The sequence below is a fragment of the Heterodontus francisci genome, chromosome 43 (genome assembly GCF_036365525.1).
Source record: "Heterodontus francisci isolate sHetFra1 chromosome 43, sHetFra1.hap1, whole genome shotgun sequence".
Taxonomy (NCBI): domain Eukaryota; kingdom Metazoa; phylum Chordata; class Chondrichthyes; order Heterodontiformes; family Heterodontidae; genus Heterodontus; species Heterodontus francisci.
In genome coordinates this window covers 28,571,970-28,598,070 of record NC_090413.1, presented here as the reverse complement: position 1 = coordinate 28,598,070, position 26,101 = coordinate 28,571,970, and the positions used below count along the sequence as shown (strand labels likewise).

Here is a 26,101-nt window from a genome sequence, read left to right as displayed (position 1 = left end):
GGCGACCAGAATTGCACGCAATATTCTCAGTGTGGCCTGACTAAAGTTCTGTACAGCTGCAGCATGACTTGCCAAATTTTATACTCTATGCCCCGACCGATGAAGGCAAGCATGCTGTATGCCTTCTTGACTACCTTATCCACCTGCGTTGCCACTTTCAGTGACCTGTCGACCTGTACGCCCAGATCTCTCTGCCTGTCAATACTCCTAAGGGTTCTGCCATTTACTGTATACCTCCCACCTGCATTAGACCTTCCAAAATGCATTATCTCACATTTGTCCAGATTAAACTCCATCTGCCATTTCTCAGCCCAAGTCTCCAACCGATCTATATCCTGCTATATCCTGACAATCCTCATCATTATCCTCAACTCCACCAACCTTTGTGTCGTCCGCAAACTTACTAATCAGACCAGCTACATTTTCCTCCAAATCATTTATATATAATACAAACAGCAAAGGAATCATTGCTGTATCCTCCCCCAGCCTCAGGCTGCTAAGGCTAATTGTAGCATTTCCCATTCCAACCCAGCTGAGATAAACCAGCAAAGTAGATTGGGATTGTACCTTGAAGCTCTTGCTCTGAATTGTTCAGTTCCACATGAGTCATGCACTGGGAAGCAACATTTCCAGCCTGATGAAGACCCACTGAAATCTATCCCAAAGAAAGATGTTATAGACCAGTCCCAGTCCTAGAATCATAGAATGATGCAGGACAGAAGGAGGCCATTCAGCCCATCCTGCCTGTGCTAGTTAGCCTGCCTTATTGTTCCGTCTCCTGAAAGCATATGACACATGCTCCAGCTATGTACACTTTGCGGCCTTGATAGTCTTCCTGCTGGTTTGAAGAGATTGGGTTCTGCGAGTGGTGCTTGTCTCCTTTGCAAGTCGATCTGGTGATGAGCTCAGCAGGAAACCTGCAGCTTCGGCACAACTCCTGTATTTCGCCAAGGTAACCTGCGATCACTTCTCACTATCCCTTTCAAAGGAATCAGTAGAGGGTGAGTAGGTTCTTCACTAACTTACAGTTCCCCTTTCTTGCAACAAACCACCCAAATTGTCTGCAAGAGCTTAGTACACTAAGCAGCAAGTCAGGAGGGACCATGAGTACAGTGTACAAGTTGAGTGCTGAGTCTGATGCCGGTTTATTGGGCTCTTTCTTCCCTTTTAGACCCCGCAGTGCTGAGGCAGTTTCCTGATGATTACAATGACCAGGTAAGCTGCATCTTTTATCTCACTCTGTAACTTGTTGCTGGAAAATCTAACTAACTTGTTAGTGAACTGGTTAACAATTAGACTACTGACAGGTTCAGGCATAGATGGGTGCTGAACAAGTCTGCTTGTTGATAGACCCAGAACCCAGTATTGCTTGGACGAGTAAATTCATTTATCATGGTCAAAGGGTTAGTATTGTTAGGAAGAAAAGTTGTGCATTTATAAAGCAACTAATCAGAAGTGCCTCAAATTGTACACCTACATAACAACAGTCACTGCACTTCAAAAGGAATTCATTGGATGTGAGGCATTTTCTCCTTAAAGGAAAGTTCTTTCTTCCTTATACTGAAAGTGCAGGTTGTTATCAAATGGAATGCATTTGAACTTACTGCTGTTCGAACAGGATCTTTAACACCCACCAGAACTGGGCCTCAGCTTTAATGCCTCATTTGAAGGACAGCATCTCGAACAATGCAACACTCCCTCAATACTGCACAGGAGTGTTGGCCAAGATTACAGGCTGAGGTCCTGGACTGAGGTTTAAACCTATGACCTGATTTGGACGGGAGAGTTAAATCAGCATGTTATATCGAATTACAAAGAATGTACAACGCAGAAATAGGCTATTCTGCCAGTGTTTATGCTTCTCACAAGAGCCTCCTCCACCCTCCTTCGTCTGACCCTAACTACATATCCAGCTAATTCTTTCTCTCTCATGTGTTTCCCGAGCTTCCTGTTAAATGCATCTGCACTATTCACCTCAACCACTCACTGTGGGAGTGAGTTCCACATACTCCCCACTCTCTGGGGAAAGAGGTTTCTCCTAAATTCCCGGTTGGATTTATTAGTGACTATCTTATTTGTGGCCCGCAATTTTAGATTCCTTTACAAGTGAAAACATCTACCTCATGAAACCCCTTCATAATGATAAAGACCTCGATCAGTTCATCCCTCAGCTTTCTCTTTTCTAGGGAAAACAGCCTCAGCTACACATTCATACTTATTATTTTGAGCTTCTGATTCGAAGGATGGGAGTTATAACCGACTGTGAGCTCTACACTAGATTGTAAGCTGATTGCTTTGGGTCATGTTAAATATTTGTTGAATGTGATGTATGTGAATCGGTTTATCATGTGTGCACAGTACAAATGAAGGGGTTCTCCTAAATAAAAGCTAAGGGCAGTGATTTCCTGATGCTGCCTGGCTGATGGGTGTCTCAGTGCCATCTCCTATTCCTTTACAAGATGCAGCGTTGTTGCTGATGCAGGAACTCTCTACCCCCCCTTCAGTTTTATCCGATTTTCCCTCCATCCTATTTCAGTGAAACTCTACCCAGTTCACTCAACCAGCCATTTTAACTCTGTAACTGGTGGGTTTTGAATGAGTTAAAATCTCACCCCAAGTGTCAGCAGACGATGTGACCAACAGAGGCATCACAGTCATGCATGTTATTTTCGGCACTGCACATGCATGTCATATCCGGCACTGCACATGCATGCCTTCCAGTAGAGGTCATTGGATAGCAAGCTGGAATGGGGAGCTAGGGATTAAACCCAGGAATCTACTGATTCTATGACATATGGCTATATCGCAGTGGCTGAGCATTTCCCACCTGAGCCATCAGTGGTCCACTCACAGATAACTAATCCGACATATTACTGCCAGTAGTTATTAGACGATCAAAACATGCCTGCTTTTCTTCTCACAGGAATCTCTACAGAGCATGCCAAAATTCTGCTTCCCTTTTGATGTGGAAAGGTAAGAGACAACTGATGGGTTTAGAGCTGAATACCTCTGCTCCTTACCTGGGTGCTGAATACCAGACCCCCCTCTGCTCCTTACCTGCATGTCCTAAATCTCTGGTCAGCTTCAGTTCTTCTTGCTACTGGCAGTGGGGATCATTACTTAAGTTCAGTTTGAAGGTCAGGTCTCAGTTAGTTCCTGTGGACACAATACCACAGCACAAAGGGTTTAATGTAATATCCTTTATTTACTGTTTTAACTCCAAAGGAATTTTACTGGTTAGTGAATCAGAGGATATCAAACTCAGAAACCAGGGGATTAAAATGTCACAAGGGGAATGAGGGGAGAGGAAAGAGAGGGCAGAGGAGAGTGAGGGGGAGGGGAAAAGGGGGAGAGAATGATTAGGAAGAGGGGAGGGAAGAGGAGGGAAAGAGAGGAATGGGGGAAGGGAGAGGAGAGAGAGGATTGAGGGTGAGGGAGGTGGAGGCAGAGGAGTGAGGGGGAGGGAAAGAGAGGGGTTAGGATGAGGAGTGAGGGGGACGGAAGAAGAAAGAAAGGAGTGAGGAGAAGGGGAGAGGGGTAAGGGATGAGGAGGATGGAAGAGAGGAATAAGGGAGAGAGAGAGGGAGTGGAGTGAGGGGGACAGGAGAGAGGGGGAGGGGAGAAGGGGAGGGGGAGAGACAGAGGAGGGAAACATTTCGTACTGTTGGAATGCTCTGCTGCAGGGAGTGGTTGAGGAAGAGGACATTGCATTATTTAATGGAAAATTAGATGAAAATTTGAAGCAGACATGGCTTTGGGAAGAGAGCTGGAATATGGCTTTAGTTTCAGATTACTACAGCAAAGAGCCAACACAGACAGAATGGACTGAATGGCCTCCTTCTGTGCTGCAAATTACTATGGTCCGGTCAAATGCATAAATGGCCAAGCTGAGAGGAAACAAGCAGAGACGGGCTGATGGCGGGGGTAGCTGTGGAGGGGGTGTCTGCAGGACTGGATACTGGTGCACAGCGTGTTACTCAGGCATTTGGATGGACTAATTTAATTCTGCACCTACCTCAGGCAAAGTGGGAATGGCTGACAGCAACAATTGGAAAAGTGGTTATTTCTCCAGCACTGCTGGCCCTCTCTGTGTAACTAGGTGCCCACAGTACAGTGATATAATCCAAACTGTTCTGGATATTCCTGTTTACACAGACTGGGAGTTAGTGGGTTTGCATGTTTTAGACATATTTGTTGAACAAGCAGTATGTGACAGTGTAAGAGTTAGGCAACTTGTTTGGTACAGATTGCACTGACAGTGGGGCTGAGGCTGGGGTTTGGCTCTGGGCTGCTGTAAATCAAAGAAGGGTCACTGACCCGAAACGTTAACTCTGCTTCTCTTTCCACAGATGCTGCCAGACCTGCTGAGTGAATCCAGCATTTCTTGTTTTTGTTTCAGATTTCCAGCATCCGCAGTATTTTGCTTTTATTTTTGCTGTAAATCAAGTTGTTTCAATCTTAATAAAGTTCATCCTTTTTCATTGGATCCTGGGTTACAAAAAAAGATGTTGTTTCTATAGCGGCTGATTAAGTTTTATTGTCAGTTGTTCTAGTTGCCCTCCTGTCGTGAAGGTGACACCTACTGGGAGTTGAGGGATCATTCCCTACTCACAGGCTGAAGAATATTGCCATCACGATTTTCTAGCCCACACTTACTGAGTGCAGAGACACCCCTTTGGGTTCATGAGTATTGGGTGCCCTCATTATTCATATGTAAGCCGGGATCCAAAACTCACTCTGATAGGTACAAGCTATTTAACCATGGGGGCATCACAGCCTGTCCTTACCCAAAGCGCACATACAGACACCAGTTGTGCTGCTGCATTTGACTGCACACAGCTTAGAGTGGCGAGTTTCCTGATCATTGTGGGTCAGCTACACACTGGTTAAATTTGCCAATCCTTCAGGGGAGCCCTGGCTCTGAAGGGTCTTCAATAGAATTTACTTTAATGTTGTGTGATGACAGATTAACCCTACTCAATGATGTTCTACTGCGAGCATCGTGTCACATTCGATTAGTCTGCATGACGCCCTGTGATAAGTTGACCATTGGGTTAGAATGCAGACGCGGAATAATCAGATGTGAAACCACTGTCTGAGCTGCAAATTGTGTTTCTATTTGCCAGGGCGTCGGAGAGTTCTGTGGTCCAGCAGTTCACCTTTGTGCTGACAGATCTAGATGGCAATCAGAGGTTTGGCTTTTGCCGGCTGACTGGTGGATCAAAGAGCTGCATCTGCATCCTCAGGTAGGACCCAGGACACAGATGGTAATGGAACTAGCACTTGGCCGATTCCTCCAAACTAACCTCACTCCTTCCGAAAGTACTTCTTAGGAAAAAACTACATCAGATTTTTGTTCTCCTTTTCTCCAATGGCCCCCAACCATCAAACCCCTGCTCCCAGAAAGTCAAATACACTGACTCCTACAGTCCCCCATCCCCCAGACACTCTCCAATACCCAGAGACACTGACTCCTACAGTCCCCCATCCCCCAGACACTCTCCAATACCCAGAGACACTGACTCCTACAGTTCCCCATCCCCCAGACACTCTCCAATACCCAGAGACACTGACTCCTACAGTCCCCCATCCCCCAGACACTCTCCAATACCCAGAGACACTGACTCCTACAGTCCCCCATCCCCCAGACACTCTCCAATACCCAGAGACACTGACTCCTACAGTTCCCCATCCCCCAGATACTCTCCAATACCCAGAGACACTGACTCCTACAGTCCCCCATCCCCCAGACACTCTCCAATACCCAGAGACACTGACTCCTACAGTTCCCCATCCCCCAGATACTCTCCAATACCCAGAGACACTGACTCCTACAGTCCCCCATCCCCCAGACACTCTCCAATACCCAGAGACACTGACTCCTACAGTCGCCCAACACCCGACATTCTCCAATACCCAGAGACACTGACGCCTAAACTGCCTGGTAACTTCAGCGGCACCACACCTTGTTTGGGGAGTGACATTCCAGGAGAGGACTTCATAGGGCCATTCCTACCTCTTCCCACAGGTACCCCTGCCCAATTGCCCCACGTAGTAGATTCGGACTCAGTGAGTGGCACCTGCCTAGCTGAGGAAGGAAGCCTGGTGACAAGGGGAAGGGAACCTAAACAGGGAGGAACTAGAAAAAAAGAAACATGTGACCTGGCTGTTCGGGAGGGGCCGCTGAAGCTAAAAGTTCTGTTCCCAATTAACCACTTCCTGAAGAAGTGAAACGTTTCCTGGAATATTTCAACTGGGTGATCAAAAAAACAACCACAGCTTCTAACTGCTTCATCGAAGGGTCTCCAAGCACTGCGTACAATGAGCAACTTTAAAAGGCAGTGACTGCTTTTAGTTTGGCAAACAGAGCAGCTATTTAGTGCCAGAGGGGTCCCTCAAAAAGCAAAGAGATGAATAGCCAGTTAATCTGTATGTGGTGCCATTGTTTGTGCCAGGAATATCACCAGGACACCAGGAAAACTCCCTGCTCGCCTTCAAATGCTGCCGGGGAAACTTTAACACATCGAAGTAGGGAGACAGGATTCCAGTTTCACATCTTGTCAAAGCATGGCCACACCAATTGTTCCTTGTGATGGTGCCACATGAGTTGGAATCTCCTCACATCCAACGAACACTTTGTCAGAAAGTGCCCATCACCTCCCTAGGGAGAAGGAGGGAGGGAGACTCCTCCTTAGGGGGGAGGGAGGGAGTCTCCTTTTTAGGGAGAGGGAGGGAGTCCTCCTCAAGGAGAGGGAGGGAGTCTGCTCCTCAGGGAGAGGGAGGGAGTCCTCCTCAGGGAGAGGGAGGGAGTCTGCTCCTCAGGGAGAGGGAGGGAGTCCTCCTCAGGGAGAGGGAGGGAGTCTGCTCCTCAGGCCATTGCCTTTCAATTCCCAGCATTCTATTTCCGAATGGTATTCCTGGATTTCTGCGTTCATGTCTCCCATTCTCTTGTAATCATGTAGTGCCTGGATACTAAAGAAGGAACATCAGGCAGATAACGTCTACTTATCTGAGCCAAACAGACCCAGGAGGTCATGGGTTAACCTTTAGTGAGTTTGCTGATCTCAGCAGAGACAATGCTAAAGGTAGCAGGGGAAATCAGCTCGGGTTCTTGTTTCTGATTTACATCCAGAAACCTCCACCCAAAGTTCACACTTAGTGATGTAGGGTCAGGGTTCATCTGGTATGCCCTCCACAGTTCAATAGCCTGACGCTCAACATCTGGGTTCACACCAGGAGAATGGGAATGAGTCAAGGTACCAGAGGGAAATCAGCAGCTCTTGAACTGCGCCCAGCAAGGAGTAAACACTTTCAGGAGAGGGTTGATGGGGAAGGTTGATGAGTGAATATAAATAGACAGTGGTGTCAGAGATCGTGGGACATTATGAAGACATTACAGGGGGATATAGACCAGGAGTGAGCATTGAAAAAAATGCAACAAAATAATATATAATAAATCAAATACTTTTTAAATGAAAGCTGTCAACTGGACTGGCACTGTTTCTGTTCTACACTCCTTTGTACTAGGGTTCTGCACATTTTTCATTTGTTGCTCCATTTGTCTTCTAGTTTCCTGCCCTGGTTTGAAGTTTTCTACAAGCTCCTAAACAATATAGCTGACTACTTAGCAAAAGGACAGGTAAATATTACAATGTGTTAAATACACCCTCTGTATAACACAAGTAAATATTATACTGTAACACATATATGCAATAGGATATGAATAGCTATTAATCACTAAGCAGAATTAGTTGGGCTGATTTAGACATACGAACATACCAATTAGGAGCAGGAGTAGGCCACTCGGCCCTTCGAGCCTGCTCCTCCATTCATTAAGTTCATGGCTGAACTGATTACTCCACATTTCCACCTACCCCCGATAACCTTTCACCCCCTTGCTTATCAAGAATCTATCTACCTCTGCTTTAAAATTATTCAAAGACTCTGCTTCCACCGCCTTTTGAGGAAGAGAATTCCAAAGACTCACGAGCCTCAGAGAGAAAAAAATTCTCCTCATCTGTCTTAAATGGGTGAGCCCTTATTTTTAAACAGTGACTCCTAGTTTGAGATTCTCCCACAAGGGGAAACATCCTTTCCACATCCACCCTGTCAAGACCCCTCAGAATCTTATATGCTTCAATCAAGTCACCTCTTACTCTTCTAAATTCCAGTGGATACAAGCCGAGCCTGTCCAACCTTTCCTCGTAAGACACCCCGCCCATTCCAGGTATTAGTCTAGTAAACCTTCTCTGTACTGCCTCCAACACATTTACATCCTTCCTTAAATAAGGAGACCAGTACTGTACACAGTACCCCAGATGTGGTCTCACCAATGCCCTGTATAGCTGAAGCATAACCTCCCTACTTTTGTATTCAATTTCCCTCATGATAAATAATAACATTCTATTAGCTTTCCTAATACGTGCTGTACCTGTATACTAACCTTTTGCGATTCATGCACTAGGACACCCAGATCCCTCTGCATCTCAGAGCTCTGCAATCTCTCACCATTTAGATAATATGCTTCTTTTTTATTCTTCCTGCCAAAGTGGACAATTTCCCACTTTCCCACATTATACTCCATTTGCCAGGTCTTTGCCCACTCACTTAACCTATGAATATCCCTTTGTAGCCCCCTTATGTCCTCTTCACAAGTTACTTTCCTACCTATTTTTGCGTCATCAGCAAATTTAGCAACCAAACCTTCGATCCCTTCATCTAAGTCATTTATATAAATTGTAAGAAAGTTGAGGCCCCAGCACAGATCCCTGTGGCACAGCACACATTACATCTTGCCAACCATAAATGACCCATTTATGCCTACTCTCTGTTTCCTGTTAGCTAGCCAATCTTCTATCCATGCCAATATGTTACCCCCTACACCATGAGCTTTTATTTTCTGTAATAACCTTTGATGTGGCACCTTATCAAATGCCTTTTGGAAATCTAAGTACAATATATCCACCGGTTCCCCTTTATCCACAGCACATGTAACTCCCTCAAAGAACTCCAATAAATTGGTTAAACATGATTTCCCTTTCACAAAACCATGTTGACTCTGCCTGATTACCTTGAATTTTTCTAAGTGCCCTGCTATAACGTCTTTAATAATAGCTTCTAACATTTTCCCTAAGACAGATGTTAAGCTAACTGGCCTGTAGTTTCCTGCTTTCTGTCTCCCTTTTTGAATAAAGGAGTTACATTCACTATTTTCCAATCTAACGGAACCTTCCCCGAATCTAGGGAATTTTGGAAAATTAAAACTAATGCATTAACTATCTCACTAGCCACTTCTTTTAACACCCTAGGATGAAGTCCATCAGGACCCGGGGACTTGTCAGCCCGCTGCTCCAACAATTTGTTCAGTACCACTTCCCTAGTGATTGTAATTTTCTTGAGTTCCTCCCTTCCATCTCCTGACTTACAGCTAATACTGGGATGTTATTTGTATCCTGAATAGTGAAGACCGATGCAAAATACTTGTTCAATTCTTCTGCCATCTCCTTATTATCCATTATTAATTCCCCAGACTCACTTTCTATAGGACCAATGCTCACTTTGTTAACTCTTTTCTTTTTTAAATATCCATAGAAACTCTTACTATCTGTCTTTATATTTCTCGCTAGCTTTCTCTCGTACTCTAATTTTTCCTTCCTTACTAATCTTTTATTCTGTCCACTCTGCTGACCTGCCTCCCATCTTTGCGCAATTAAAGGCTTTTTCTTTAAGTTTGATACTATCTATAACTGTTTTAGTTAATCACGGATGGTGGGTCCCACCCTTGGAATTTTTCTTTCTCATTGAAATGTATCTGTTCTGTGTATTCTGAAATATCCCCTTAGATGTCTGCCACTGCATCTCTATTGACCTATCCCATAACCTGATTTGACGGTTCACTTAACTAGCTCTGCTTTTATGCGCTCATAATTGCCCTTATTTAAATTTAAAATACTGGTCTTGGACCTACTCTTTTCTCCCTCAAACTGAATGTAAAATTCAGTCATATTAGGATCGCTGCTACCTAGGGGCGCCTTAACTATGAGATCATTAATTAATCCTATCTTGTTACACAATACCAGGTCTAGTATAGCCTGCTCTCTGGTTAGCTCCAGAACACATTGTTCCAAGAAATTCTCCTGAAAGCATTCTATGTACTCCTCATCTAGGCTACCTCTGCCCATCTGCTTTTTCCAGTCCATATGTAGGTTAGAATCCCCCGTAATTAACGCTGTACCTTTCTGACAAGCTGCCGTTATTGCTTCCTTTATACCCCGTCCTACAGTGCGATTAATGTTAGGTAGCCTGTACACCACTCCCACAAGTGATCTCTTGCCTTTATGATTTCTCATCTCCACCCAAACTGTTTCTACATCCTGGTTTCCTGAACTTAGGTCATCACTCTCTCTTGCACTAATATCATCATTAATTAACATAGCTCCCTCTCCACCTTTTCCTAGCTTCCTGTCCTTCCTAAATGCCATGTATCCTTCAGGTCCCAATCAATGTCATCCTGCAGCCATGTCTCTGTAATGGCTATCAGATCGTACTTATTTATTTCTATTTACGCTCTTAGTTCATCTATTTTGTTTCGAATGCAACGTGCATTCAGATACAGAGCCTTTAGTTTTGTCCTTTTATTATTTTTGTAACCTCTAGCCTTATCTGTTGATTTACACTGAGATTTGTACACTTTGTCCTTTCCTGTCACAGTCTGTTTATCATTTCCCATATTAATACTTTTCTCTCTTGCCTTGTCTCTACTCCTTGATTTACCATATCTTCCCAAATTTGATCTCTTGCCCCCACTATTCAGTTTAAAACCCTCTCTACTTCCCTAGTTATGCGGATTGCTGGAACACCGGCCCCAGCACGATTCAGGTGTAGAAAGCCACCACTTTCCCCAGTACTGGTGCCAGTGCTTCACAAACTGGAATCCACTTCTACCACACCAGTCTTTGAGCCACGCATTAATTTCTCTAATCATATTTGCCCTGTGCCAATTTGCACGTGGCTCAGGTAATAATCCAGAGATTATTTTCTTTGAGGTTCTGCTTCTTAATTTGGTGCCTAGTTCCTCATACTGACCATGCAGAACCTCTTTCCTTGTTCTGCCTATGTCATTGGTACCTACATGGAGCACGACAACTGGATCCTCCCCCTCCCTCTAAGTTCCTCTCCAGCCCTGAGCAGATGTCCCAAACCCTGACACCAGGCAGGCAACACAGCCATCTGGACTCTCGCTCTTTGCTGCAGAGAACAGTGTCAATCCCCCTCACTATACTGTCCCCTACTACCACTACATTCCTTTTTTCTCCCTCCACTTGACTGGCTTCCTGTATCATGGTGCCATGGTCAGGTTGCTCATCCACCCTGCAGCCCCCACTCTCATCCAAACGGGCTAAAAGAACCTCAAACCTGTTGGACAATCACAAAGGCTGAGGCTGCTGCACTCTTGCCCTCTGGGTCTCCTTACCTGCCTCAGCTGCAGCCACACTCACCTGTCCTTGACCACTGACCAAATCAGAAGACCTTATCCTAAGGGGTGTGACTGCCTCTTGGTACAAAATGTCCAGGTAACTTTCCCTCTCCCTGTTGTGTCACAGTGTCTGCAGCTCGGACTCCAGTTCAATGACTCTGAGCCGAAACTCTTCAAGCCACAAACATTTACTGCAGACGTGTTTGCCCTGGATCACACTGGCATCCAGGAGCTCCCACATCCTACAGCCATGACACATCACCTTTCCTGCCATGCTTGTGTTTTAATTAACTACTTAATTATTTTATTTTCCTTTTTTTATATACTTTATTAAGCTTACCACTAGTTCCTTTTATATTTTCAACGTTAGGATTAGAATGGACCTTAATCACTTACCAGATACTTACCAAACAGGTAGTTTCTTCCCAAACCAATCACCTACTTGCTTGCCTGTGATGTTTGATCTTAACTGTATACTCACCCTGGCAGCCTACATACTGAGTGACACTCCCTCATCAAACACTCCCAGGGCTGGTACAGCACTGATCAGATACAGAGTAAAGCTCCCTCTACACTGTCCGCATCCAACACTCCAGGGCTGGTACAGCACGGGTTAGATAGAGTAAAGTTCCCTCTACACTGTCCCATCAAACACTCCCAGGGCAGCTACAGCACTGGATAGATACAGAGTAAAGCTCTCCTGCTGCCTCCTTACACAGCACATTGACTTTCAGTAGCACCTCATTTTCAGAAAAAAAACAGTTTAGATACAGAGTAAAACTCCCTCTACACTGTCCCATCAAACATTCCCAGGACAGGTCCTGCACGGGGTTAGATACAGACTAAAACTCCCTCTGTATTGCCCAAACAAAATACCTTAATCCTAACATGATAAGAATTCCCCCAACTTGCATCATTTCCATTCAGATTGCTTTTGATTCTGCATTTGCTGATATTTTTGGGAGCTCGCCCCCTTGTTCTAGCTTCACAGGCCTGCTTTGTGTGAGGTATAATTTCTGTGTTTTTATCTCTGTAGGACAGTGAAGTGAAAGAACTCCTCCGAGTTCTGTACACTCACCCACCTCCCCAGCCAGACTCTCCACTCAATCTTGAATTTGTAAGTAAAAAGAAAGAAGCTGCACCTTTCAGAACCTCAGTACATCCAGCAACTGTTTCATAGACAGTCTCCATTCCCACTCACTGGTCTGTGCAATACAGACCTGTTAAATATGCAAAACACTGTTCATCATTTTATACTCATTGGGGTCAGCAATTAATGGGAAGTATGACTCGGGCAGTAAAACATGTCCAATGTGGTGATGAGCCAAACAGACCAGCACGGCTGCACTGAACCTGAGATCAGTTGGGGTGCTACAGGTGATTCTGGGTGGGGAGCAGCTAAAATTGGCCAATCACCCTATGGGAAAGTGTGTCTGCCCCATTTGGGTAAATAGCCTGCAGTCAGTGACTTTTTTTTCAAAAATATACTTTATTCATAAAAATCTGTAAAAAAATACTTTACAAAACAGTTCAAACTTGACATTTCAGAAAGTGCAATAGAGATCAGATTCTTTCGATACAGAACATCAGTTGCCTCACAACTCTTGTCATTCCATTTTACATGCAATGCATTACACAGCAAAAACATATTTTGTTGCATACAGCCTGAGGGGTTTTACACAGGTTCCAGCCCCTCGGTTCACTATGGCGGAAGGGCCTTACACAGTGGTCTTTCCCCATTGAGCCTTTGCAGCAGCTGCCCCAAGCTTTAGTCTGTCCCTCAGCACGTAGTCCTGGACCTTGGAATGTGCCAGTCTGCAACACTCAGTTGTGGAGAGCTCTTTGCACTGGAAGACCAGCAAATTTCAGGTAGATCAAAGAACGTCTTTCACCAAGTTGATAGTCCTCCGTCAGCAGTTGATGTTTATCTTGGTGTGCGTCCCTGGGAACAGCCCATACAGCATGGAGTCCTGTGTTACAGAACTGCTCGGGATGAACCTCGACAAAAACTACCTCATATCTTTCCACACCTGCTTTGCAAAGGCACATTCCAGAGGAGATGGACAACAGTCTCTTCCCCACCGCAGCCACCTCGAGGGCAGCGTGTGGAGGGGGTGAGACTCCTGGTGTGCGGGAAGGATCTGACAGGGAGGGCCCTTCTCACTGCCAGCCAAGCTACGTCTTGGTGCTTGTTTGAAAGTTCTGGCAATGACTTTGGCAGTCTGCACGGGGAACCATCCGGCAGGATCAACCATCTCCTTTTCCCGCAGGGCCTTGAGGACATTCCATGTGGACCACCACCTAATGGATTTATGGTCAAAGGTGTTTTTCCGCACAAACTTTTCCACGAAGAGTAGGTGGTATGGCACGGTCCAACTGAATGGAGCGTTCCGCGGCAATGTGGCCAGACCCATCCTTCGCAACACCAGGGACAGACAGAACCTCAGCACGTAGTGAAATTAGGTGTTTACGTACTGAGGTTCTACGCACAGCTTGATGTAGCCGCACACAAAGGTGGTCATCAGGCTGAGAGCGACATTGGGTATTTTTTTCCCCCTTTATCTCGATGTTTGAACATCGTGTCCCTGTGGACACAGTCCATTTTCGATCTCCATATAAAGCGGAAGATGGCTCAGGTGACCGCCACGGCACAAGAGTGGGGTATGGGTCAGACCTGCGCCACGTACAGTAACAGCGTGAGCACCTCGCACTCGATGACCAGGTTCTTACCCACAATGGAGAGAAAACGCTGCCCCCACATGAGCAGTTTCTGTTTTACCATGGTTACAGGCTCCTTTCAGGTTTTGGCACATGCCCCAGCCTCTCCAAACCATATCCCCAGCACCTTCAGGTAGGCTGACCTGACGGTGAAGGGGACAAAGGATCGATCAGCCCAGTTCCCAAAGAACATGGCCTCGCTCTTGCTGTGATTTACTTTGGCTCCCAAGGCCAGTTCGAACTGGTCGCAGATGCTCATCAGTCTGCGAACGGACAGCGGATCCGAGCAGAAAACGGCAACATCGTCCATGTACAGGGAGGCTTTGACCTGAGTGTCTCCACTGCCTGGGATTGTTACTCCTCTTATGCTCGCATTCTTCGTAATAGACTCAAAGGATTCAATACAGCAAACAAACAAGACAGGGGAGAGAGGACAGCCCTGTCTGACTCCAGATTGGACCGGGAAACTTTCCGATTCCCACCCATTGATTGAGACTGCGCTACTAATGTTTGTGTAGAGCAGTTTGATCCAATTGCAGATTCCATCCCCAAACTCCATTTTGAAAAGCATGTCCATCATGTAGGTGTGCGATATCCTGTTAAAAGCCTGGTCCAAGCTGTTGAGGCAGGTGTCCACCCCCCCCCTGTCCTGTACATAGGTGATCGTATCCCTAAGTAGCGCGAGGCTATCAGAGATCTTCCTGCTGGGTGATCAGGGTGATTCACCCACTCTAGTGCAGACTTGACCCGACTGGCAATGACTTTGGACAGAATTTTGCAGTCTACATTAAGCAGTGAGATGGGCCACCAATTTCTGATTTCCTCCCTCTCCCCCTTCCGCTTGTAGATGAGGGTGATGATGCCTTTCCTCGTGGATTCTGACATGCTGCCGGCCAGGAGCATACTCTCGTATACTTCCAGCAGGTCTGGGCCAACCCAGTTACACAGGGCCGAGTACAACTTGACCGGTAAGCCATCGCTTCCGGGGGTTTTACTCGACTCAAAAGGACCTGACGGCCTTTGTCAGCTTGTCCAGAGTTAGCAGTTTGTCCAGCCTCTCCCGCGTACTGTCATCTAAGACCTCTGTGATAGATGACAGGAAGCACTGGGAGGCCGTGCTGTCTGTGGGCTTCACGTTGTACAGCTCAGCATAAAAGGATTTGCTGATCCCTAGTATATCAGACCGCGATGATGGTCAGATGCTTGCTGTTTTTAGCCAGGGCGTACATGTTGATTAACCAGAGCGATGTGTTCTGATACATTACGTCTGCTATGAGAAGGCAACCACCTACCACCTCCTTAACTTCGAAGATGGTGAAGTTGCCTCCAAGTAGCAGAATACCCAGACCAGAGGAACAGGAATCATTTCCCCCGACCAGATCGATGACCCGTGGGACCACCATCGTGACCATTGCCTGTAAGTGCTGAGGTGCAGTATCGCACACTCCTGCAGAAATAACAGGTCAGCCTTGACATTGGCCAGGTAACCTAAGGTCAAAACACATCGCGTAGTGGACTTAACGCTACGCACGTTAATAGAGGCAATTTTTAAACCCAGTTTAAAGATTTAAGATAATACATCCAAAAGTCTACACAAGTTTCAGCTCCTGGCTGTGCTGCTACATACCTGTGGCATGTTTGAACTGTTCCACAGTTCTTGGGCTGAGAAAAGAGCCCTGCTGTGCAACAGGAACGTTGTACAGTTTGGGTGACAACAGGGTGGGGGAGGGGTTTGTGAACTCGGGAAAGGTTTCATTGTGCTGAGGTGGAATTATAGTTTTGTTTTGCTCCTCGTTGAGGCTATTACTGCTGCTGGTTTTCTGTAGCTGGTGGGAGGGTTGGACGCTGGTTCCGTCGCTGCTCTTAGATTCCTGGCTCTGGAGGGAGGGGGTACTGGTTGAATTGCCTCTCCTGGAGTCCCGAAGCAGGTGTTCCCTGGGCCCTTCATGGTTCCAATATTTTCCAGCCCCTGGCCATTTGTCTCCTCTACCTCCTTGGTATTTTGCCGTTTCTTCTGTTGGTGGTGGCCCTCCTGCCCTTCCTCATATGTCTGTCAGAGGCATCAGCTGCTTCTTACCACTACTTCACAGGGCGGCCTTCCCTTTCTTTCCTGTCTTCTTCCTTGTAACAATTTGCTACTCCTTCTGGTGCTGCCCTTTCTTCCATTGAATCTGCTTTCTCTGGAGGAGGCCGAGGGGTTTGGCCAATTTCTAAAGTGTCTTTCACATTTTGTTTGAATGCCATGCCCTCTTTCCCATTATCTTGTGCACCAGAAGTCTTGGTGGAAGGTGGTGGTGGGGGGGTGGGGCCTGGTTGTTGCTCCCGCTTTTATGGCCTGCACATAGATGGCAGGGCATTTTGAGCAGCCTTGTAGAGATGGCCTCCCTCCCACACAGTTTGCAGCACTTGCTTTCTTTCAGTCCTTTGTCAGATGTCCTTCCTGCTTGTTGTTCCGGCAAAAGGTTGCACCGCAGTCGGCGGCCAAGTGACCAGTTTTGCCACAGGTGCGACAGACTTTGGGCTGCCCCACGTACACTAAGTAACCTCGACTTCCACCAATGGCAAAGCTGGACGGATGGTGGAGGATGGCTCCATTGGCATCCACCTTTGAGGTCACTCTGACCTGCGTTTTGCTTGTCCAGATGCCATAAGTGTCCTTGGCCTCTATGCTGTTTGCAGCCACTTCAATGTACCTGCCGACGAAGGGGAGCACATCCACCACGGGGATATGGAGGTTGTACATATGAAGGGTCACCACCCGGTTTCATTGTGTTGGCAGAGTAAACAAAGGCTCAGCAATGAGCATTGACAACGGTGCCTAGCTTCCTTTCTCCTTGAAGGTGTTTAGGAGTTTGACGCATTCCGTGACAATTTTAAATGTTGAGGTATCCAGCGCTGGGGAAATCCTGCAGGCAGAAGATGTCCACAGCTTCAAACCCACAGCACTCCAACAGGACCCGCTTTATAGAGAAGGTGTGGTCTACGGGAGCTCCTTGGACTGAGGTCTTCACTGTCTCCCTGACAGTATTGCTCGGCCAATGGCAGCAGCCATAGCTCAAAGCTGGTTCTTGTCACCGCCGCCACCCTCGATCAGCTGATATCCACGAAAATCATCGCACTAAGCATTCACAATCGGCCCTGGGAGTGTATCAAGACTTCTCCCCTGCCTGCAGTCATTCACAATCTAGACTGACATAAGGTTTTCCTTAAAGATAAACTTGCATTTCTGTAGACCTTTCAACTCAGGATGTTCCAAAGCACTTTACAGCCAATCAAATAATTCTGATGCAAAAGAAAAATACTATGGATGCTGGAAATCTGAACTAAAAACAGAAAATGCTGGAAATACTCAGTAAGTCAGGTAGTATCTGTGGAGAGAGAAAGAGGTAACGTTTCAGGGGATGATGTTTTTTCATGAAAAGTAATTTTGAAGTGTGGTCACTGTTGTAATGCAGGAAACACGGCAACCAATTTGCACAGCAAGCTCCCAGAAACAGCAAAATGATAATGACCAGATAATCTGTTTTTAGTGATGTTGATTAGATAAATATTGGCCAGGACACTGGGGAGAATTTGTCTACTCTTCTTCAAAAAAGTGCCAGGGGATCTTTTACATCTACCTGAGAGGGCAGATGTCTCATCCGGAAGACAGCCCCTCTGACATGGGGGATATGCGTGGAAAGTTCTTTACGCAGAGGGTGGTGGGCACCTGGAACGCGTTGCCAGCGGAGGTGGTAGACGCGGGCACGATGGAGTCTTTTAAGATGTATCTAGACAGATACATGAATGGGCAGGAAGAAAAGAGATACAGAACCTTAGAAAATAGGCGACATGTTTAGAGAGAGGATCTGGATCGGCGCAGGCTTGGAGGGCCGAAGGGCCTGTTCCTGTGCTGTAATTATCTTTGTTGTTCTTTGTTGTTCTTTGTTGACAGTGCAGCACTCTCTCAGTACTGCACTGGAGTGTCAGCCTGGAGTATGTGCTCAAACCTCTGGAGTAGGATTTGAATTCACAGGTTCTGACTCGGAGGCGAAAACGCTACCCTTAATTCACGGCTAACAACAGGAAGTGCAAGATTTTTCATAATACAAAGATGATAAACTCTAAAGTTGTAATGTGATATTTTGGAATGAAAAGTAATCACACAATACTGTCTCACAAGGCCCAGCATCTGGGAGTTACAACAGGACGGTTTCTGAAAGATCAGAAGAGGGATCCTAGTAGTGGTATGCCATCGGTGAGTCGGGCAAAACCCGATAACCAAAACCACTATACTGGAACTGACCAGATTAACCCAATAACTAAACAGTACCTAACCCACACATGCATGCTGACCAAAGTAACCTGTGCTGCCCTTTGTGTGGAACACTTGCTCTCCGTAGACTAACCTGTTCTCTAATTGTGCAGATCGTCAATCTTTCCTTTATTAACAAGGGTTTCCTGTTTATGTGGCATTTACTCTACAGTCCAGCCTTTGTAATCTGAAGGATGGAATCCTGGTGACTGTCGAGATCACAGCTTGAGGTGGGGACTCTGAGGCCTGTTCTAACAGGCAGAAGTAAAGGCTCACCCTGGGCAGCACAGTCCAGACGGAGCCGACTACAGATGCCTTTTTTCTCCAGGTCTCCTGCAGGCTGGACTCTGCCTGACCCTTACAGATCAACAATTGTGGTTTTCACATTGTTCGACCTGACATCCCTTCCTCAGAGACAAGGGGATGCCTGAAGCCTAACCTTTGCAGAAGGGAGAGATGAGTCATGATGTGGGTGTATTTGCTGAGCATTAGTTCACAAAGAGATTGACTGCCCATGGGGAAATAACAAATCATCAGTGGAACAGGCAGCCCCACTGCCAGACCAATGCCCTGATTTCCCAATGGAGTGACAAAATGTCCGTCTGGAATGCCATTGGGCCCCACTGGGGGGGAGGGGAGAAGAGTGAGGGGAGACAAGGGGAGGTGAGGGGAAGGGACAAGTAGGGGAGAACAGAATGAGGGGAGACAAGGGGAGGTGAGGGGAAGGGACAAGTAGGGGAGAAGAGAAGGGAAGGGGAGGAGCAAGGAGGGGAAGGAGTTGTGATCCAGCATCACAAAATATTTCTTATTTCAATCTTGTTGCCTTCCAGCTCTGTTAACCACCCTGGCTATCAGTCTTGTTAATCACTTGTGGGACCTGCCCTCCTGAATGTTAATCTCTTTGTAATTTAATTACTGACAAATGAACACTCTGCAAACTGTACATTTTATAAATATAAATATAAACCTTTGTTCCCTTCTTCCTCCAGCTTTCTTACTTTATTGCCCCTGACAGCAACAGCTTGCCTACAATACCAGAGAGTGTAAGTGTGACTCAGTGTTTGCGGGGTCGGGTGTGGGGTGCTGGCGGCCTTGGCCAGGGATTGTAAACTGAGACCAGGTGGGCAATCTAGCTGACAGCAAATGCTGTTCATGGTCTACGTTTGACAAACGACCTGCAGGAACCCATTCAATTTGTTGACAGACATACCCCAACACACCCCCCCCACACACACACAGACACACATAAACCCACACAGACACATACAGACATACACCCACATACACATACAGATACACACACACACAGACACACATAAACCCACACACAGACACACATAAACCCACACAAACATACAGACAGACCTACACATGCAGATACACACCCAAACACAGAGACATACACACACAGATACATATGCATGCGCACACACACACAAACAGAAACACAGAAACACACCACTTTCCAAGCAGCAGTCATCAAAAAGCTATCAGCCAGGGTTCCCACTGTCATGGCCCCTGCTGGAAAAGTATACTTATGAACATCTGTTTAATCAGCAGGCAGAAAGCAGTTGAACAGATATGTACATTTCCTACAACAGTTATTAGACTTTGAGAATATGGTGCTGTATTTTGGTGAGGTTACTGGGAGGTTCAGAAACGCAGGGTTTCCTGGACTGCCCATTTGTAGTGACATTATAAACCTGTCTTTATAGAAACACCCCGTATAACTGCAAATAACACAGAGCAAGACTTTCACTGAATGTTTTGTGTGAGAAATTCAGAGCTGGCTGCGATACATTTATGCCTGAATCAAGAATTGAAATAATAATGAATGCTGAGTTCTCCAATCGTCCTGCTATCCTCGCTGCACCCCAACCACCCACCCATACAGGAAAAGCTTTTACAGATTGATCACAGTTTCTGCATCTGTTCAGGCCTCTATCCTGTCTAGTTTCTTTGCAGCTTTCAAGAATCACTGAAGTCTCCCACCCAACAGCCAATAGCACAGAATTCTACAGGGGGAGAGAATGGATTCATACGAATTCTATTCATGAACAGGGAAGGCTTTATTCCTTTGGGATTCTGAGTACTAGCAACTGACTGGGTAGGGATTTGCTCTGTTGAAGTGATATGGAGGGGATTGTTCAGTGTTATGTTGGGTAAGGTTTCCATTTATGTAGATTCAGTTTTACTAGTAAAATATCAAGTAATTTTATACAATATGTTTGCTGTCTGTTGCCCTGTTCTGTATAAATGTTCTTTGTGTTACAGAGGAACCTGACAGAATACGTAGTTGCTGTTGATGTGAACAACATGCTGCATCTCTACGCTAGTATGCTGCATGAGAGGCGCATTATCATAACCTGCAGCAAGCTCAGCACGGTGAGTGTCAGCCAAGGCAGGTGGCATCCCTCGGACAGCCCTCCTTTCCCACTTCTCTTAGAACAGCTGTAACAGTCTGCATCTACAGGGTTCAGCTGTAACAGTCTACATCTACAGGGTTCAGCTGTAACAGTCTACATCTACAGGGTTCAGCTGTAACAGTCTACATCTACAGGGTTCAGCTGTAACAGTCTACCTACAGATATCAGCTGTAACAGTCTACATCTATAGGGTTCAGCTGTAACAGTCTACATCTATAGGGTTCAGCTGTAACAGTCTACATCTATAGGGTTCAGCTGTAACAGTCTCCATCTACAGATATCAGCTGTAACAGTCTCCATCTACAGATATCAGCTGTAACAGTCTCCATCTACAGGGTTCAGCTGTAACAGTCTCCATCTACAGGGTTCAGCTGTAACAGTCTCCATCTACAGGGTTCAGCTGTAACAGTCTCCATCTACAGGGTTCAGCTGTAACAGTCTCCATCTACAGGGTTCAGCTGTAACAGTCTCCATCTACAGGGTTCAGCTGTAACAGTCTCCATCTACAGGGTTCAGCTGTAACAGTCTCCATCTACAGGGTTCAGCTGTAACAGTCTCCATCTACAGGGTTCAGCTGTAACAGTCTCCATCTACAGGGTTCAGCTGTAACAGTCTCCATCTACAGGGTTCAGCTGTAACAGTCTCCATCTACAGGGTTCAGCTGTAACAGTCTCCATCTACAGGGTTCAGCTGTAACAGTCTCCATCTACAGGGTTCAGCTGTAACAGTCTCCATCTACAGGGTTCAGCTGTAACAGTCTCCATCTACAGGGTTCAGCTGTAACAGTCTCCATCTACAGGGTTCAGCCGTAACAGTCTACATCTACAGGGTTCAGCTGTAACAGTGTCTATCTACAGGGTTCAGCTGTAACAGTGTCAATCTACAGATATCAGATGTAACAGTGTCTATCTACAGATATCAGATGTAACAGTCTACAAGGTTCAGCTGTAACCGTCTCTATCTACAGGGTTCAGCTATAACAGGTCTGGAACTGAGACAGACAAATCAGGAAATCCAGCATGACCCTTGGTCAGTGCAGAGCTCTCTGATCTCGGCCTAGGTCAGCTGGGCGAACTACAATTGGGCTCTTTCCTCGAGAGGAAACCCTCAGGAAGATTTCTCGCTCCTCAGCCCAGTCAGTGAGACCTGCTGGAAGGTGTCTGTGTTGGATTTGGGGTGTTGTAGGTTGGGTGGTACATGATGGCCCCAATATTCACTGCCTGGATTCACATCAATGATTGCGCTATGGGTTAGGTATGGACTCGGAGGGGCTGCAGGGCCTGGCTGGCACAATGAGATCATGCCCACCTCTAGTGAGAACACTGGGGAGGTGGAAGATTTCTTTATCACTTTCCCTTATGCCCAGTCAGAAAGCACATGGTTCCCACTCAGTCCTTGGCTGTGGTGATGGGCACCAACCAACATCTCTCAGTCTCTGGCACCATGTTTATAGGGCTCCCACATGGTGTGCTGGCATCATCCCTTAATCTCCAAGCCACCATTGCCCTCTCCTTCCCATATTAGGGAAGCAATGTCCCTCGATCTGCCAGTCAGTTGCCCCAGGTTGTAGTCAGGAGGTTGGGGTAATGCTCTGTTTATCAGTACATTGATATTTTTTCTGTTTCAGTTAACTGCTTGTGTACACGGCTCATCTGCAATGCTCTATCCCATGTACTGGCAGCACATCTACATCCCTGTGCTCCCTCCACATCTCCTTGACTACTGCTGGTAAGAAATCATTTCCGTTCCTTTCCCTCTTTCCTGATGGTTGGAGAGGTCGAGGTGGTAAACAGCAGGTGTCTCAGTAATGGCAGGCTCCGCCCGAGCTCATCACCCACTCCCAGGTCCAGAATAAAAACATAAAATGCTAGAAAAGCTCAGCAGGTCTGGCAGCATCTGTGCAGACAGAAACAGAGTTAACAGGCTGGGTTTTATTTCGGCAACGGGGGTCCCTATGCGGGTCAAGAAGGCAGGGGGCAGCCCTGCCTTGACCCTTTATTGGATACTTGGCCAAATTCAATGGTGAGTAGGCAATTAACTGACAAGCACCCACCCCAAGAGCTGCCAGCCAATCAGAGAGCCAGCAGCTCAGCAGTCCCAGCAGCGCTACCGTGAGCGGTGGCCACTGATGGGACTGCAGGAGGCCCGGAGCAGCGAAGTTGGAGGAGGCCTCAGGATCAAGATAAGTGGGGTGGGGGGGGTCACTGGGCCCATTCAGGCAGTCCATCGCTGCTGGGGGGAGGGGGCCCTCCATAGGCCATGGATTACCCCCAGATGAGGACAACCTCCCCCCCCCCCACAAAGCCCACTAGAAGGCTGCCAGGCTCACCTGGCAGTGTCCACCTGTCAGCAGACCCCTCCGACGTTCACTATATGCCAGAGGAGGCAGGAGGGGGCCCTCAAGGGTCCCTGAAATGGGCCACTTAAGTGGCTTAATTGGCCTCCCAGTGGGCTTCTGTCCACCACCATTCCCACCGCGGACTAAATGGCATGAGGGCAGGACAACATCAGGCACGCTGCTTGTGCCACCCCATGCCATTTTAGCTTGCCACCCCGCCTCCCAGTCTGTCTCCAAGGGCCAGATAAAATCCAGCCCAGCATTTCACATCTGTGACCTTTCATCAGAAGTGAGAAAAGTTGAAAATGTAATAGATTTTCAGCAAGTGAAAGGGTGGAGGTGGGGGAGGGAAGAGGAACAAAAGGGAAGGTCTGTGATATGGTGGAGGGCAGGAGAGTTTAAATGACAAAAGGTTTCATGGTACAAAGCCCAAAGTAGTGGGAGTTGTACAAGTAAAGAAACAAAAGATGTTTTTAGGTGAGGTGTGAATGGTAGGATAGCAGCCATCCAAACACAAAGTAAAGAAATTAAGAAAGAAATAAGATTTTTTAAAAAACAGCAAAAAGCCATGAAGCAAAATGGGGGCAGAGGTTATGATCTAAAATTGTTGAACTCAATGTGGAGTATGGAAGGCTGTAAAGTGCCCAGTCAAAAGATGAGGTGCTGTTCCTCAAGCTTGTGTTGAGCTTCATTGGAACACTGCAGCAGGCCGAGGACAGAAAGGTCAGAGTGGGAGCAAGGTAGAGAATTAAAATGACAGGTGAAATCCAGTATAACTTGGCTCACACACACACAGCCAAGCCTCGCCTTAACGTGCCTCAGCCAGAGCCCCAGAGAGCATTCCCATCTCCTACAACAACTGGCCCCATGCTCTGGCTGACGTTATACGTTCAGTGTCCTACAATGGGCAGTTTTGGACTGTACTGCTTATAACCTGGATTAAGATGATTGGAGGTTGCTTCATTTGGGACTCTTAACAGGCATGAGAGAATTGCTTTGGAATTGTGATTTTTTTTTATTTTTGAGTTGGCAGATTTTATGAAGCTGGGTTTTTTAGCTTTGTCAGTTTTCTAATATAAGGACAGTGTGCTGAACAACTACACCTTGCAGTCTCTCTCTACTTCTAACTGGGGGAGGAGATGAAACAATAGACCGGGTCAGACACTGCCCAACACTGGCTCTTCAACTCTGAACTTGACTGAACTAATCGAACCTGAATCTAGGATGAATAACCAGTCTTCAGCTGAAACCAAGCTCTGCCAGAAATCGTTACTGTGTCTTTGGGGCACTACTAGCTTTTCCAAGGGTAAGGACTACCTAACCTGAAGAATTAGGCAATGACTGTTAGCCTATTTGTTCCATTCATAATATCATCCCAAGAAGTTACATTAGATTATGTGGGTCAAAGGTAAAGTGATAAAACAGGATCGTTATTAAATTTAAAACCATGCCTCTACATTAAGAGGATACTGATGTTTTTATACAGCACCCAGTATCCCTGTTGAAGCAAAGATATTTTATATAGTATCTGGGATCAGTGCAACAATGGCAGTGCAAGCTGCTGCAATATCCTGTCACCCATCAGGCACATGAGCTTCTCCCACCCTCTATCTGAGCTGGAGTTGAGTCTAGGTGCCAGAGGTGAAAGGTCAGCATTTTAACCCTTTATCTTGTTGTCTATTGTACTTGCAGTGCTCCAATGCCTTACCTCATAGGGATCCATTCCAGCTTAATGGAGGTGAGTGAGTGTTTCAGCTATCACTATATCTCACTATTTGGCAGTGCAGACAAACTTTTCTTCAAACAGTACATTTTTCCAGCCAAGCTTCAAATTCTGACCATAATCAAGAAACAAACTTTGACCTTTGGGTGACTCCTCATTGCCTCTATCACCCTCTCGATATACCAGGAACACGTGCCTTGTTCTTTCACTTGGTTTGCTTTCTCCCACTGTCACAACAGTAAACAGATAGTAAACAGGGAAGACAAGATAAATACAGAATACGACTGGGAATAAACAGGGATAGAAGGATAAAGGTTGTGGGTTTGAGCCACACTACAGCTGTTCAGCACACAGTCCAGCTTCAGGTGGACAGTAAAGATCTCATTGTAAGAACATAAGAACGAGGAGCAGGAGTAGGCAATTCAGGCCCTCGAGCCTTGTTGGAGAAAATCCAGTTAACCCAATGATTCAATAAATTCTCCGGACTCAGACTTTATGCATGATATCATGGAGAGCACACCTTACCTAAAAGCGGTCCAGTGTTGCTCTGTAGAGCAAAGGAAATCCACAACGGATATACAGTTACTCAGCCCATCCCGGCTGGACACAATCCAATCAGAATGGTTATTGATTACATACATCACACATAGTACCAGTTAAATCACTGATTGGTCATCATGTGGCAACCTGATCAGCTTATGCCGGCCCTGATCATCAATTGATGAGCTCAGGTCCCATCCATTGTCCTGAAGCCTCCCAATTATCACCTTAAATGGGCCTGCATTCCAGAAGGTGCCGGGCAGTCTGCAGATTCACTGATAAGAAGGGCCCCCTCTCGTTATCTGTGTTATGCTGTACCAGGCTCCAACTGTGAGCTCTGTCCCACAGTGCCTCGGGCTAAAACTCCATTTTGTATCAATGTGTGGCTATACTTTCAACTCATATAAAAGAGAATATGTGTATACGTTCTCACTAGGATTATATTAATCTGTCTACAAAATAATAGGTATAGAAGCAAAACTCAGCAAAATTGCTCCCACAAGCCTGCTCCGCCATTCAATACGATCATGGCTGATCTCATCTCGGCCTCAACTCCACTTTCCTGCCCGTTCTCCATAACCCTTCA

The 26,101-nt window shown here is 46.3% G+C and overlaps 1 protein-coding gene across 2 annotated transcripts in view; it reads left to right on the top strand.

The window, feature by feature from the left end:
* LOC137355780 (DENN domain-containing protein 1B-like) overlaps positions 1-26,101 on the top strand; it is a 63,596-nt gene that overhangs the window by 17,190 nt on the left and 20,305 nt on the right. The window contains exons 3-12 of one of the 2 annotated variants that reach the window (XM_068021286.1): positions 1,172-1,215; positions 2,924-2,973; positions 5,127-5,246; positions 7,570-7,639; positions 12,513-12,593; positions 18,357-18,431; positions 19,478-19,531; positions 20,763-20,873; positions 22,542-22,642; positions 24,945-24,990. In XM_068021286.1, the coding sequence (XP_067877387.1) occupies positions 1,172-1,215; positions 2,924-2,973; positions 5,127-5,246; positions 7,570-7,639; positions 12,513-12,593; positions 18,357-18,431; positions 19,478-19,531; positions 20,763-20,873; positions 22,542-22,642; positions 24,945-24,990 (752 nt within the window). The remainder of the gene's footprint in view (positions 1-1,171; positions 1,216-2,923; positions 2,974-5,126; positions 5,247-7,569; positions 7,640-12,512; positions 12,594-18,356; positions 18,432-19,477; positions 19,532-20,762; positions 20,874-22,541; positions 22,643-24,944; positions 24,991-26,101) is intronic. The other variant, XM_068021287.1, reaches the window with a different exon arrangement.